Source organism: Oryzias latipes, chromosome 16 (genome assembly GCF_053564925.1).
Source record: "Oryzias latipes strain Hd-rR chromosome 16, Olatipes_Hd-rR_3.1".
In the NCBI taxonomy this organism is placed as follows: domain Eukaryota; kingdom Metazoa; phylum Chordata; class Actinopteri; order Beloniformes; family Adrianichthyidae; genus Oryzias; species Oryzias latipes.
Genome location: NC_136252.1, coordinates 34,582,508 through 34,597,876, shown reverse-complemented (window position 1 = coordinate 34,597,876; position 15,369 = coordinate 34,582,508). Strand labels below are relative to the sequence as shown.

The window sequence follows — 15,369 nt, the reverse complement described above, 5'->3', positions numbered from 1 at the left end:
CAACTTCTAGAGGATTTCTTTCTTTTCTCTTCCAGATGAAAGATGACTTTCTGTCGCAGAAACATCAGAATTCATCTGTGGGAAGAACAAACCTGACGGGTCTCTAAGATCAAAGACGGTTTTGGCGTTCCTCTCTTTGGCGTTACGGCTCTCTCCTCTAGATCATTGTTGTTCAACCAGTGTGCCGTGGGAAATTGCCCTCATTAACTGATCTAAAAACATTAACCATCTCCAGGATTTCAGCTCTTTGTTCATCCAAACAGGCCCTGATAAAACACTGAGGAGTTAGGAATATGAAAGATCATAAAATACTTTTTTCTTTGTGTTTATTTGATTCTATTAAAGACACTTTGATAAGAATGACGGTACCGTGATCTAGCTGCAACTATAACTGTATTTAGAAAAGTCCCGCCCCTTTAACTGTCTCCACCAATCATTCTTGGAGGCTTAATCACACGTCAGCAGTCTGACCAATCAGAAGTGGTTAAAGTCTTCACTTCTTTGTTCTTAATTCTGCTCATAAAGTCTCTCAGTTCCAACAGAAATACCAGCTAAAGCTCGTCTTTAGCGGTGCAGCTTTCCACAGAATCCGGTGTCAGACCGTGGAACAAGTGAACAAAACCATGAAGCTCAGAGAAGAGTCTCTGACATCACTTCATCTCCCATGATGCATTGGGTTAAAGTGACAGTGTCTCAGCGCACAATGAGTCGTCCTTGTTAAACGTCTTGAAACCACAACGAACACACATCAAACAGTTTTTAAATCTTCTAACTTAACTTTTATTTACATATTTGCTTCCAGCTTTTTCTGCCACAATTATCACAAAAATGTATGTGAGATTGCAGAGGAGCTGTAGATCAATACAGACTAGGAGTTTCTCCTTTTTTTTAAATTTTGGATGCTGGTGTGCCGCAGGATTTTAGTCAAGGTTAAAGTGTGCCATGGCTCCAAAAAGGTTGAAAAACACTGGTGTAGAGGGCGCCACACAGAATCGTCTCTGTGATCAATTTGGGTTTGGTTTTACTAAACCCTTTCCATTTTATCCAGACTTGGGGCATGACAGTTCTGGATTGTGCCCCCTTGTGGTAACATTTGGAAACTTTTTGTGAAGATATTTCAACTTTTTTTCTATTATTTTTATTCATAGGTACTTTAACACTGGGATTTGGGTCATCTAGACCCACTAGACGGTGCACTGAACCTTTTCACTGGTGTCCAGGACTACATGAAATCCTCTCCACCTTTATCAGGGGCCCCTGCAGTCAGTTTACTGGGGGCCCCTGCAGTCAGTTTACTGGGGGCCCCTGCAGTCAGTTTACTGGGGGCCCCACAGAGTGTTTCAATCATGGAGGATCAGCATTAAAACGCTTTTAGGCCGTTTTCTGGTTCTGACCCGCTCTGATCTTTTCCAAGGTTTTCCGTCTGCATGAACGGTAACGTGTTCGATTCCGTGTGTCGTGACAACGGTACCGGACGGTTTGCAGACAGATGGCGGCTCACCGCTACCAGCTCATTGATCATCAACATTGGTAATGGGGGGGGTGTCCCAACCCTCAGTTAATTGCTGGGGCAGCTGCATTTCCCTCCTCTTAAGGAAACCACTGCACCCCCCTGCAGCGTCTTCAGCTTCACCGCGACGCCTCCATAGGTGATTGATGAGCGGCGTTATGCATTCTGTAGACTAATGACCATTTTCTGCGAGGCTGTTCCTCCGGCGCAGAAGTTTCTTTTTAGCTGGGAATCGAACCGTTTCTGTGAGGATCTCCTGAAGGGCAGACGAGCGTTTTAAGGTGAAGATAACTCCCCCGTTTCCTTCCTTCTCGGCCCCGTTGCAGCTCCCGGTGTTTTGTTTGTTTTCCAGAACAAAGAACAAGCTGTGGTACTTTGAGTTCGGCACGTCGGAAACCTTTTCGGCCACATGTAAGAAGCTCCACGACTTTCTGGAGGTTGAGGTAAAGCCGGAGTGTTGTCTGTGAAACATCAAAAGCTTGACACTTTCCTTTTTCCTCTGCTTTGCTGTGTCAGGACGGTTCTTTTCATTCCTCTCCTCTGGTTTCTGGTCCATAAAAAGCTCCGTTTCACGTTAGCTTCACGCTCTGACAGAGTGTTGACGAGTGAAGGCCGTCCGAGCGCCTCGCCGCCCGCGCTCATTGCTCCTCCGCTCAGCGGCGGGGTAATTAGCCCTTCATGACCCCGCAGTGTGTGATATTGAGTGATAATGAAGCCGGCGTGACCCGACGGTCAGGAGGAGGAACAAAAAGGTCTTTTCAACTGTTGATTCAAAAATGACAAAACACTCAGTGATGAACTGTTGGGTCAGAACAGAGTTTCATGTCATTAATGCATGAAAAATTACATTTATTTTTACTTTAAGAGTGCAGCAAATCAATCAATCCTTCATTTTTACAACATTTCTGTTTTGTTTTTTTTAATAATCAATGCATTTCTAAGCTCCTGTTACGTTTAAATTTACTGGTTAAATTATTGTTTCCTTATGAAACAAAATTGTTTGGGAAGTTTTTTAAAAAAATAAGAAAAAACAATTCCTATTGATTATATCAGTTCACCTTTAAAACGAGATGAAACTGATCTGCAGCTCGGGTCACTGGCTCAAATGTTTCAGTGAATCCAGAAACGTGTTTCAAGAATACAGGGTGGTGCAGCGGTTAGCGCTCCCCCCCTCGGTTCAAGTCCCCACCCAGAACACCAATGAGGGACCTTTCCGTGTGGAGTTGGCGTGTTCTCAGCGTGCATGCGTGGGTTTTCCCCGGCTTCCTCCCACCGTCCCAAACATGCTTCATAGTTTCATTGGTTACTCTACATTGTCCATTGTGGCCCTGCCACAGACTGGCGACCTGTCCGGGACGTCCCCCGCCTTCACCCACAGGATAGGCTCCAGCAGCCCCGTGAAAGAGATAAAACGATTAGAAGATAAATGTGTTTGTAGAATACGTAACGTCTGTATGAAGCGAGGGAGTGAGGGCCTCAGATCAAGATGTTTGTTTTTTGTTCGTATGAATGATTTTCTCATTTCAGACAGAATTTGTTTCTGATCTGATAACTTCAGGAAATATTTTGGTCCCTATTAACTTCCATTTCCTCCCTCTTCTCCTCTCTGCCACTCACAAGTGTGACGGCGTTATTCTGGACCTGAGCAGCATCTCCTTAGAAGGAATCGCCATTCTCAACATTCCCAGCATGCACGGGGGCTCCAACCTTTGGGGCGAGAGCAAGAAGAGGAGGGGTCACCGCAAAGGTGGAAAGAAGAGCCAAGAGAAGAGGACGCCGGTGCTCGATCCCAAAGAGCTCATGTTCGCCGTTCAAGGTACGCGGCCGCCGGTCAGAGTCCTGGACCTCCTGACGTCGACGTGATACAGGAAGTACCTCTGACTTTCTGTATTTTCTGTTGTGTTTATGAATAGAAATACATTTTTTTTAGGATCTTAAGGTGCTCTCCATGAAAACCTGAGAGGCTCTAAGGGGTTCACAGCTCTGTGGAGGTCAAGGTTCAAACTTTGGACGTGACCTGAGGCGAGAAATATTGGGAAGAAGTCCACATGCTTTTATATTCTAGTGGACAGACTCTTAAAGTCACTGGTTTAGACAAACTCCTGTGGGCTTTGCCCACACCCTAACCAGAATCTAGATTTACCTGGGCCGGATCAGGAGAACGCAGAGCCGTAACATAACCGAGCTTTAATATTTGATTCCATTTATGGACACCAATATGCATCCGTAAATGAAAATATCCACTTTTTCTTCCACAAAGGTCTGAATGAAAGAAAACGACCATTTACTGACCTGTACTCTGGAGAAAAGAATTGCCTCCATCAGGGTAATAAATGATTCTGTCCTTGCTCCAATCAGATGCACTAAAGTTTCAGCCAAACTTTGCAGAAGCCCATGAATATTTCAGTGATGACAAGGTGAATCACAGCCAGCAGGTTTTGTTTGCACAGAGGAGGAACAGTGATGTCACGGCGTGGAACTGTCACTGGGGTATTAGTGGTTGTTTAGGCTCCGGTGGACAGGCTGGGTTAATAGGAGCGGACTGAGGGGGCCGTCGGGCTTACCCCTGAATCCATTTACGTCAAAAGGAAGCCCATCAAGAGGAGTGTGTGAATGAACAGAACTGAATGAGTCAGCGCCTCTGCGCTACAGAGGAAAATGACTTGAACCAATGAAGAAGCAGCAGCCGTTGTAGATCCTTTGGTACATCCATGAGGCGGTTTGGAGCTGGAAGCCTAAAGCACCGTCAGGACTCCCCGTACGGCGGGTATGGGCTGTCTGCGGGTCAGAAATGCTCGTGCCTGGGATGGGACATTCCATTTTCATGACGACCCTTGAGGTGGCCGTACTAGCCTTCAAAGGTTAACCCTAGGGTAACCCTGACCCCAAACCCTAACCACTGAAAAAAAAAGATGCAGCCGCTCCTCTCTACAGCCCTCTCTGGACCGGGACAACCCAAAAACAGAACCCGTACGGGTCAGCATCCACGTACGACTGCTTAAGACGAAACAACTACACCAACAGGGCAAAAATGAAAATATGGAGCATAGGGCAGGAATTCTGTGGCTTCTTTTATCCGTTTTCTTCAGTAACGCACAGAAAGCTGTTGGAGCTGCAGAAGGACCTTAGTGTGTTTTGGATGAGAACACTCAGCACATCTCTAACATGTCAAAGTGAACCTGGAGCGTGGATCTCTGATGAGACTTCACGGGTCAGAACACGACAAGCAGAGAAGCACAAAAGGGTTTCTTGTCCATGGATTACATGAAATCTTTTCACCTTTGTCCACCTTTGTCATGGTAGGGAGAACACGTCAATGGAAGGGGGGGGGTCAGATAGCACAAGGGTTAATCCGAGTTTAGACTCGGTGAGCAGCTTCCTGTTTGGTTGAAGTCCATCTCAGCTCCATCTCTTCTTCTCAACAGCAGCATCTTCATCTCATGAGCTTAACATCCACAACAGTTTGTTGGATGACAGTTGACTCAGGGATGATGGGTTCAGAGTCCAGCCGTACGCTGATGACAGCTCCATTAGTCCTCCACCAAAGGAAAATCAATCATCTCAGTGTTCAGGACTGCAGAAGCGGCGCGGCCCGAACCGGGGAAGGCTCTTAGTGAAGAACATGTCCTCGGCCTTTATTGACGTGCAAATGTAAACAATAAACGTCCTTGGGAGAGGTGCCCTCAAGGTCCAATTTGTTCAATCCTAGGCGGCGTATGAACAGGTAAACACGGCAGCACTTTCACCCCTGGGGGCGCCGCTGAGCATCATGTCTGTTAGAGAGGGTTTTAGTGTGTGCAGGTGAATGGCTGAGGGGGGAAAAAAAGCCGTGACCTTTCGGGAGCTGTTAAATCGTCCCGCTGGTGACACCAGGAGACAAGCCCCTCAGGTGGAAGGGAATGGCTGCAGAGTGAATTATTTAGAATGGGACTGAGGTTTGGTGAGAGCTGGGGGGGGGGGTCACACGTGGGCGGATGGGTTGATGCCAAGGACTGTTCCCGCGTGACAAACCCCATGAAGTTTCTGTTGGATGATCGGCCTCTGCGCCCCCCCAACCCCCTCTGCTCTCAGCTGATTGGCTGCTGGTCCCGCTCCACGCTGTCACTGCCTGTTCGCACCCCCCCCCCCCCAGCCCGTCGCTCCACATGTGTCAGTGCCGCGCAGCCCGACAGCTCCTTGTTTGTCTGTTTCTAAGCACAAAGGAGTGAGGCTGGCTGCAGAAACTTCTCAGAGTTTGTCTCCTTCAGCAGCGTCACACGTCAGGATCACAAAGTTTCTGTTTACTACAGAGAAAATACTGGATGTCAGTCATATTTAAAGCTCCACTCTGATGGAAATGATGTTTTTGTGGCTTATTCTGATGAAGGGGGGCAAATATGAAGAACATTGGGATTAAAAATACATTTCTGGGTATTTCTTTATGGATTTTCATCTATTTCCACCATTCAACTTTTCAAATGTTCAGATATTTCAGCTTTTACCAGCTGTGACTTCTGGTCCTTCAAATCCGTGAACTTTTCCAGATATTCCAAGATTTCCAGGAGTTTTGCCTCCATTGAAATACATGGAGAATCCTTGGTGCAGAAGCTCGCTGGTTCGATACCCGGCTCTGGCAAACACATCTTTTTTGTCAATGTGCTGTTTTCACTTTAAATGGTCAACTTTGATCATTTCTTTTTTTCTTTTTCTTTATTTTGCCTATCATTACCCTTTAAGTTTCCTTTTCATTCAGCAATATAGCATCAACCCTGCAGTTTCTTCTGGTTAAACTTCTTGTGAATTAGGAGCTGGAAAAAATGCTGGGCGGGGCCACAGGCTCCCTGCTCCGCCCCTTTCTGATGGATCCACCTGCAGACAAATAGGTTGGGGGTGTGAGGGGCTGTAAGCTAGCGGGAGAGAGTGTAAACAAAGGGATGATGGGAAATCTGCTCAGGCTTACTCCATGCAAATGGTCCCACCTTCACCTGTTTGTGATGAACTCCTGCTGCTGTCCTATCAGAGTAGGACTTTAAGACTGGACTTGTGGAACTTGTAGACCTGTCACCTGGTGTGTGATTGTGCGTTTGTCTACGTGAAGAATCGTCTTTGTGTTTGAGGAGCCATAGCCGTTGTTGTTGGTGTACAAAGACCATCTCAGTCGTGGACAGACGAGTGTTTTTGCACACTGACTGAACCGAGTTGTGGGTTTGTTTCCACGGAGACTTACATGTCAGCACAGGTGTGTGTTTGTGTGTTCACATCAATGTGAGAAGGTGCCGTGGCAGCTTTAAAGCCCAGAGTCAGGGGGTCAACCTGCTGTGGACCCCGTCCACTCCCCCCCGTGACCCTGGAAAGCTCCCCACTCACAGCCCGGCGCGTCGATCGGGTCAGACGCGTGTCCATCACGGCGGTGACAGCTGGACAGCACAACTCGACAACACGTTCTCAGCACAGCGGCAGCCAGGCTCCGACAGGAAACCGCCGACATGACGGCAGCGAGGAGACTTCGGAGACGGCGAGCTCTCACGCGGCAACAGCCTAAAAATGGCTCTTAGTTTCAATTAGGGTTGGAAAACTCCCAGCAGAGCGGCAGCAGCTTCTTAATTTGTGGAGGGACGAGTCGATGGAGAGTCGGAGGCAGAGCGGCGGCTGGAGCAGATGGGCTCTGCGTGACACGGGGCTTCCAGCGGCGCCGAAATCAATGCTCATAACGGAAAAACACAGCAGAAAATAATAATTACACCATCATAAGATTGCTCTGCATTGCCGGTGCAATCTAATTAATTGATGCTTTGTTTGTGTCTTTCTTTTTTTTTACGGAGAAAATCAAACATCTCTGAGGAGAAGAACCTCACAGTTCTACACCTGCTTCCCACTTTACTCTTTCTGCGGTTTTACGAGCCTCTTCCGCTTGTTGTGCCGTAGATTTGTCCGACCAGCTTCTGGAGGTGGTGGGGCTGGAAGGCGCCATGGAGATGGGTCAGATCTACACGGGCCTGAAGAGTGCAGGGAGACGCCTGGCCCAGTGCTCCTCAGTGACCATCAGGTCTGTTGTCATCCCAACGCCACACTCGCGTTCCACCCCATCCCTCATCGCTGAAACGCGTCTTTCTTTCTCAGGACGAGTAAATCTCTTCCCATGCAGATTGACGGAGAGCCTTGGATGCAGACTCCCTGCACGGTAAGACACGCCTTCGATGCTTGACCCATTCACCCCTGGAGCCGTCGCCGGCGACAGCAGAACAACAAAATCAGGCCCGGTTTGTACTCTGCAGAGATTTGAAATCGCTCGGACTGAATTGGTCACAAGGCCGCCGGAAGGGAACCGCCCCCTAAACATGACACAAGCTGATGACATCATTTGGCAACCGCGTGCGAATCACGCCCTTTAACCTGAACTTATTGAGCAACAGGAAGACACGACGGCAGAGTAAACTCCATCCACAAAATCCTTGTTTCCATGTTCCAGGATTTCTATTAATGCATTCTAAAGGCAGCATTTAGAATTTCCTTCTGAATCAGTAAAAAAAACACACATTTCAAAGCATTTTTACGTTTTAACGCAACTATGACTTCAGATTTATTCCATTCAGCAGCAGGCGGCAAACTATTTCAGATGTGGTTACCGTATTCTCCGTAGTAGAAGTCGCACTTTGAAGGGCAACAAATCCAACAAGCGATGCTGTAACGCTGCCTCCACCCTGAACGCCAGTCGCACGCCAAATTAGTGTCCACTGCCACTTTTGACGGCAAATGTGACGCTCAAGGCGTGTCCAGATATGTTTTCATAAACTAGACGCTCCGGTTGCGTGTGGGAGGAGCTATCGTTTTCAGCCTCGACTGTTAATCTCATTTCCAATGCACGGAAAACACGGATGTATGGATGGATATTTCTGCCACCACGTTGCACACAAAAGGTTCTAAGTCGCAAATGAAAATAGGAAATATTTGCTTTTTGATTATTTTTTTATTTTGCTTTCAATTTTCTTTTTTAATAATAATAATAATGGATTGGATTTTTCTGCCCTTTTCCAGATGCTCAAAGCACTTACAGTGTCTCCATTATTCATTTACTCCTCATTCATTCTTGGTGATGGTAGCTACGGTTGTAGCCACAGCTGCCCCGGGGCAGACTGACAGAGGCATGGCGTTCGCGCCTACCATCTCTGACCATCACCGGGATCATTCATACATTCATTCATACATTTTGTGCTTTCAAAAACGTGTTTTGCATTAGCAAAACACGTTTTGGCATGCGTTGTGTGTCATCTGACTTTTTTCTTATCTTTGATTTTGCTGACATTAGTTTCAGTTTGACATGACAAAGCTGCCATCAAACAGCTGCTGATTGGTCCAGATTTTAACCAATCAGGTGTCTCTGTCTCATATTGACGGTGCTTGGAGGCAGACATGGACTTTGGCCTTTGTGTCGGTGCTGTTCTAAACAGGGTTCTGCCGTTTTCAACCATTCTGGCCCGTTTCTCTCAAAGTAAAACCCAGAAGGAGCAGCAAAGCAGCTACAATAAAACAGAGTTTAGTATTTATTAATGTCAGTGTAGGGACCAACGTGTTTAACCCTTGTGCTATCTTAGATGACCCCCCCCCTTCCATTGACGTGTTCTCCCTACCATGACAAAGGTGGATAAAGGTGGAAAGATTTCATGTAATCCATGGACACCAGTGAAGATCACAAATCATTGAAGAAAAAAGGTTCAGAGCTCTGTCTAGTGGGTCTAGATGACCCAACTCCCAATGGTAAAGTTACTAGGATAGAACAAGGGTTAAAATGTCTGCAGCAGAAAAAAATGTCCGAGCTCCAGCAGGAAGTAACACTTTTTAAGATTTGTATCTGAACTATTGTTTTATTTTAATCAATAAATGTTGAAATATTACGAGAAAATAGCATTTTTTCACGAGTATTTTTACTTTGGACAAACACGAGTTTTAAAACATGAGACACTAAAAATGAACATAAAAGTTCAAAATGCTTCTTCTGTTAATTACATTGAGGTTCCTTTGGTGAGCCGTCATTCTTTAGCTTATCATTGCTGCTCATCTAAGCCCAAACAGTTGTGCAGCATGAAATAATATGTGCTTTGAATCTTTTATTGTTTTGTTTTAACAAACAGATCTTAAAGAAAATCAAACTTTTTACCAACAATTTGCTCTGCAGGATTCAAAGATCACAGACAGATCTGTTGATTTATTGTCAGCAGATAAACTTTACAGTTTCAGGATATCGTCAGCCATAAATTCACAAATCTGACTTAATAAAAATTAACCAATGTGCTAAAAAAGAAAGAAAGTATGAATTATTGTTAAAATTGTAAAATAAATTGAAAAAGTCTTCATGCAAACAGACAAATTTGAGGGTAATAAGAAAAAGAGCTGGTTCAGCCTCTGAGCCTCGGTAGCAGACACCATGTTAGATAAATACAGCCGTTTGATTGGTTAGAACCTGGACCAATCAGCAGCTGTTTGATGGCAGCTTTGTCATGTCAAACTGATACTAATGTCAGCAAAATCAAAGATAAGAAAAAAGTCAGATGACACACAACGCATGAGAGAACTTTTTTGGCTGTGACACTTATATCACGCTAAGTCGCGCTCAGAGTGGTCAACAAAATCACAAATTGACACAACGCACACGAAAACATGTTTTGCAAACGCAAGAAAGTTTTCGAAAGCAAAAAAAAATTTTCTACAGCAAAATAAAAACTAATTGAAAAACAAATATTTTATACTTTCACTTGCGACTTAGAAAGTTTTTGTGTTTAACGTGGTGGCAGAAATATCCCTCCATACGCATGAGTTCTACCAAAGCATCTGTAATGGAGCCTCCATGTCTGGGTTCATGACATCATTCAGTCTTTTCTTTACCTTCTGGGATCTGCGTCTGAACGACGGCGCTTTCAGCGGTACTTCCGTCTCTGTAAGCCAGTTTGATGACTTGCTGTCATCCAACAAGAACCAAAAAGTCTCACTGCAAGGACAAAAAAGGAGAACACTGTTTGTTTTGAAAGGCTCTTCTTCTGGCAACCGGTTGTTGGTGGGAAAATAAAAAAAAATGTGAGCCTAAAAAATCACAAATAAGTTGTTCCCCTTTACCCATCTATGAAAGAAAAACCTGGACTTATACTCTGGTAGTTTATTAACGTCATCCGTGTCTTCTAGGTGTTGACTGGATTTGGCTTAAACAGTCAGTGCTTCAGTGGAGCAACGCGGTTAAAGCTCCTCCCACCCGTGACGACTTTATAACGACATTTTTGGACAAGCGCGGAACAGCGAATTCAACGCAGGTTTCACATTCAGTGTTAAAGTCGTCTGTTCTGATGTAAAGTGTGTCAGAAAGCGGTTCGGTAACAGGTGGAAGTCTCTGCACCGCCACACGGCGTCTGTTGGAACATCGTGACTGAAGTAGCTTTCTGTGCTGAAATGAGTTTTTACTGTTATCGACTCACTAAGATTTTAGGTTTCATTAATTATCCAAACATATGCTAATGCAGCCCCCTTTCCCAGCATGCATATCAATGACATCATTAGCATTTTGTTGCAACAAACAAGAACGTCTTCTGAAACTGTGTCTGCTGCTTTAAACAGGTTCAAATGTGACGTTTCTATGATTTATTAAAATGTTCTTTCAGGGAAAAACAGATGCTAAATCTTCAGAACGGCGCTTAATTAACTTCCACACGTCTTCCCAGGATTCCCTTAGATCTGCTCCTTCCTCTGAGCGGGAAAGGTCAGGATGTGACGAGGTCCATCCCACTCGTTAGCATCTCTGACTTCACCTGAAGGTGATTGGCAGCAAGTCAAAGAGCAACGGCAGGAAATGGCCGTTTTCCTTTGAAAGCAGGTGGAGCGATGCTCCTCCCATCCTCCCTTTAGGTTTTAGCTAAAACCGACGGATAGGAGTTACACATTTAGTCTGAAGGATGCACTTAAAGAATAAAGATGATACGGTGGTGTAGTGGTTAGCCTCACAGCGAGAGGGTCCTGGTTGAAATCCCAGCTGGGCCCTCATGTAGGCCTCTAACGAGTATCCAGATTCTCCGTTTTCCACAATCTGTTCCTGGAAATAAAATAGAATTAGAAAGTTTTTATGCCGGCTGCCCTTCCTGACACAATCCTGTACTTTTAAGGCAGATATTCTAACCTAAGTGGACATTTTAACAAGACCTGGGAGGTAAACCCAGGTTCCCTGCATGTCGGTCCTGCACCCAGTCAACAGAGGTATCTAACCGCTCAAAGGAAAAGAAAATACACTTCAGGTGATGTCATTTCTGCTCTAAAATTCAGAATAATGTTGGATTTTATAAACTAAGCAAACCAAATGTGCGTCACCAGAGGTTTGGGTCAAATGGCCTAGAAATTAAATCTCATATCTTCAAACTAAATTGGATTTCCAATTTTAATCATTTTTTTATTTTTGGTCCCTTCTTTCATTTCTTAACCAAAAATTACAAATGACAGTAGAATATCTCCTTTGGGAGATATTCTCTATCTATAATAGATATTTTATATATCTCCTCTGACAGCGGCATATTTAAGCTCCTTTCAAACTAAAATAATCTGTAAACATCCTGATGCAGCTGCAGTTCTGTCATGAACAGAAACTACTGTATAAGAAGGCGTGTTCTAAACGTGTTCTTATAAAAAAAAAAACACGTCCTCAGTCGTGTGACGTGTAGCACAAACCTTCTTCAGTTAGTGTCGTGTCAGGTGTCAGTTTAGAATTTACAAAAAGAAATTGAAAAAATGACAAAATTTAAATAAAACTGACCCCCCCTCCCCAATATATTCTTTAAGGGGGGGGGGGGGGGGGGGATTCCAACTTTTACTAGAAGTTGGTTTCAAATTTAGAGTTCATGTTGGATCACAAATAATTTTTTACTTAAATTTCCCCTTACAGGTTAATAGAAAACAAAAGCTAAGAGATGTTTTTCTTACTTTAAACCAGCATGTGGTCTAAAAACGGTCGGGGGCCACAGGACAGGGGGCTTTTAACCATAAAAGAACCAACCTGAAGTCCACTCCTCCACATGGAAGTCTGGAGAAAGTAGAGAAATCTTTCATCTGGAGGTGATAACTAGTCAAAAACCGTCAGAGCCTCCAGGAAAACTTCTAAACTGAACGTTTCTCCCAAATGTCAGATTGAGATCGTCCACAAGAACCAGGCCCCCATGCTGATAGGACCACCTCAGAGCCGGAGCTTCTTCTCCTCCGTCCTCAGACGAAGACGCGCCGACAGCAAAGACTGAAGGCCTCCGAGATCCCTCACCTGTTCCTCTGACGTGCCCTCAGAGCGGCTCAGATACAGCCGGCGTGGGAAACGGCGAAGGAGGAGGAGCCGGTCTACTGCATGTAATGTCCTTTCTACTGTAAGACTTTCTAGAAGTGCTTTTAAGTTGTCGTGCTCCGTGACGTGGAGAGAAGCCACAGATGAACGTGTCGGTGATTACTGTATATTTCAATAGAAATTGTATTTATTTTTGCACATTTGGTTGTTATTTATGTTTTCTAAAGTTTTGCTGGTTTCCATGCATGAAGGGAGACTCGACTGTGATTTCTAAGGACCGAATGTCGTTTTTTTCTTCCACTTTTTAAAGACGGAACTTTGGTGAAGCGTCTGATGCTTCACCAACACATTTATAGTTGAATCCAAACCTCTGCTCTGCTCACGGATGCAGAAAAGCTCCGTTCATAAGGCCTTTCTCTGAGTCCAGACGACATTTTGATGCTTTATTCTCCAAACACGAACATGAATCCTTTCTCCCTCCTGCAGGCGTCGGTTTGGTTTACAGATAAATCCTGAATGTTAACAGTCTGAGGATCATAACTGACTGGATTTGACATTTATCTCATTAAAGTAGATTTTCTATTCTGACGGTTTGTTGAAAGCAGAGTCCTGCATGTTTTTTTCACGTTTCTTAGAGGCTGGATCGTCCGGTAAAGTGCCACTAAAAGTCTGTTTCTTTGTACAGCCAGCTTGTATTTTTGTTCATTATTCTGGAACTCACACCCTGTTCAAAAAAGAAGTTGGGCCCGCTGACGAAACCTAAGATGGAAACCATTAAAGAGGGAAAAAGATGGTGGTTTTTACTGTTGGTGTTTGATTGTTGATCTGCTGAAAACGTCGAGTGCGTTAGTGAGTCCACAACAGACCAGCTCCTGTGATTAAACAATGGGAACAGTGTTGGTGACGGCTAAAGACATTTCCCGCTCCTCCTGCTGTTGATGACCTATGGGGTCAATTTAGGATCAGCTTAAAGTGAATTAAGTTGTTTTTTATTTAGTTACATTATAACCTTTTAAATACAGTGTACCATCACCGTTTCACGGTTCACCTTTCACTGATTTATATTTTTTTATTTAGTGTATTGTGTTCTGTGTCCCGATTGGCTGTTGGACCTTGTCAATCAGTCTCCTGTGCAGAATGGGTCCGGTTTTACCAAATTGATGTAAATTCTATAAACCTGGCCGTGTTTTTCTATGAAGGTTTGAACTAAAAAGGAGAGAAAAGTGTGAAAATGTTCACGTCTATCTGAGAAAATGTAGAAAGTGTGTAGTGAGGAGTTTTACCGCCTTAAAAAATCAAGAATTATTGTCAGAAAAATGACGACTACTGGGCAGATTATTTTTGGAACCTGACTCCCGCTACAAACCAGAGACCACCGTCTTGGAAATTACAACAATGGGGGAGCGTTATCGTGACTGAACCCACACCAGAGGAGGGGCGACAGAGACAGATGCTGTTCTGGAGAGGAAATGATGTCATCATAACCCGGTAGCCAATAGGATCAAAGCCCCGCCTCCACAAGTGATAGTTTTAGTTTTTTATTAATGTATTGTAAACATTTTATTATATTCCAAGTTTAAAATAGTTTTGAAATATTCAATCTGGTTTTTAACAGCAGGAAAGTCCAGTCTGAGCTGCAGGAAACCAAAGCTTTGAGTTTAGAGTAAAGATATTCTAAACGTTTGTTTTTTTACAAACAAAAACCTCAGAGGTATCATTTATGTATTTGTACCTGCAGGAGTACTGCAGTAAACTCTTTCCTTTTTACATTCGTAACTTCACTTTCAATTGTTGCAGAAAAACCTGGTGGGGGGAAATTGACCCGACAGCTTTTCAGGTTTCTGGAAACATCTGGAGCAGCTGTGATTCTCCAGATGTTTGTGAAAACACTCAAACTCACGTCGGTCGGGCGTTCCCCTGGTTCCGGCGTGTGGGCGGCGGCGTTTGACCTGCGTTCAGCATGAGTGGCACGGCGCCTCTCTTCACATCACCTTCACCTGACCGGAGCCGACTCCCACCTGGATCCAAGGTGACACCAGCGTGACCACGGCGGACTTCTGATGCGCCCGCCTTTCTGTCAGCGTGACGTTCCCATCAGAGAATCGCCTCGTTCTGGAACACAAGTTATAAAAAGTACTTCTATTGACAAGAACAAAGATTTCAGGTAGCAGTTTGGTTCTCTTAGGTGTGGACAAAGCAGAACTCTGATTTATAACTTCAAAAATAAAACATCAAAGTATATTTAAAGGAGAGAGAACATCCACAGATGTCCGTCATCGCGTTCCTTCTGGTGCCCAGGAAGGAATTACTTAGAGAACAAAACACCTTTTAAAAAAGAAAAGAGTGAAAGTTGTTTATCTATTCTTTTTCTGAGGGAAATCCTACAGAAAACTCCCATCATAACAAAAAAACTCTCTTTACTACATTTCTGTACAGGGAGGTGTTGTGAGCTTTGCAGGTCTTCAAAGAAACTGAGGTGCAACAACCCAAAATGGAAGAGTTATGACCCCTGGAGCACACTTTCCCAATGTGTGCAGCGATTACAGCTTTAAATATATTTGTAAAGAGTACTGATACAAAT

At 44.4% G+C, this 15,369-nt stretch overlaps 1 protein-coding gene and 1 long non-coding RNA gene across 8 annotated transcripts in view; one reads left to right on the top strand and one right to left on the bottom strand.

The window, feature by feature from the left end:
• The window catches only part of dgkb (diacylglycerol kinase, beta), an 87,603-nt gene extending 74,026 nt beyond the window's left edge, over positions 1-13,577 (top strand). For 3 of the 4 annotated variants that reach the window (XM_078933645.1, XM_011485842.4, XM_023964689.2), the window contains 5 exons: positions 1,863-1,953; positions 3,131-3,326; positions 7,415-7,535; positions 7,610-7,670; positions 12,643-13,577. In XM_078933645.1, the coding sequence (XP_078789771.1) occupies positions 1,863-1,953; positions 3,131-3,326; positions 7,415-7,535; positions 7,610-7,670; positions 12,643-12,750 (577 nt within the window). In that variant the 3' untranslated portion in view covers positions 12,751-13,577. Of the gene's footprint in view, positions 1-1,414; positions 1,792-1,862; positions 1,954-3,130; positions 3,327-7,414; positions 7,536-7,609; positions 7,671-12,642 lie in introns of all 4 variants that reach the window. The other variant, XR_013648427.1, reaches the window with a different exon arrangement.
• LOC105356055 (uncharacterized) overlaps positions 11,099-15,369 on the bottom strand; it is a 71,251-nt gene continuing 66,980 nt past the window's right edge. For 3 of the 4 annotated variants that reach the window (XR_013648429.1, XR_910335.4, XR_013648430.1), the window contains 4 exons: positions 14,689-14,900; positions 11,646-11,726; positions 11,474-11,561; positions 11,099-11,384 (listed from right to left, as the gene is read on the bottom strand). This is a non-coding gene — a long non-coding RNA (uncharacterized LOC105356055). Of the gene's footprint in view, positions 11,385-11,473; positions 11,562-11,645; positions 11,734-14,688; positions 14,901-15,369 lie in introns of all 4 variants that reach the window. The other variant, XR_002292061.3, reaches the window with a different exon arrangement.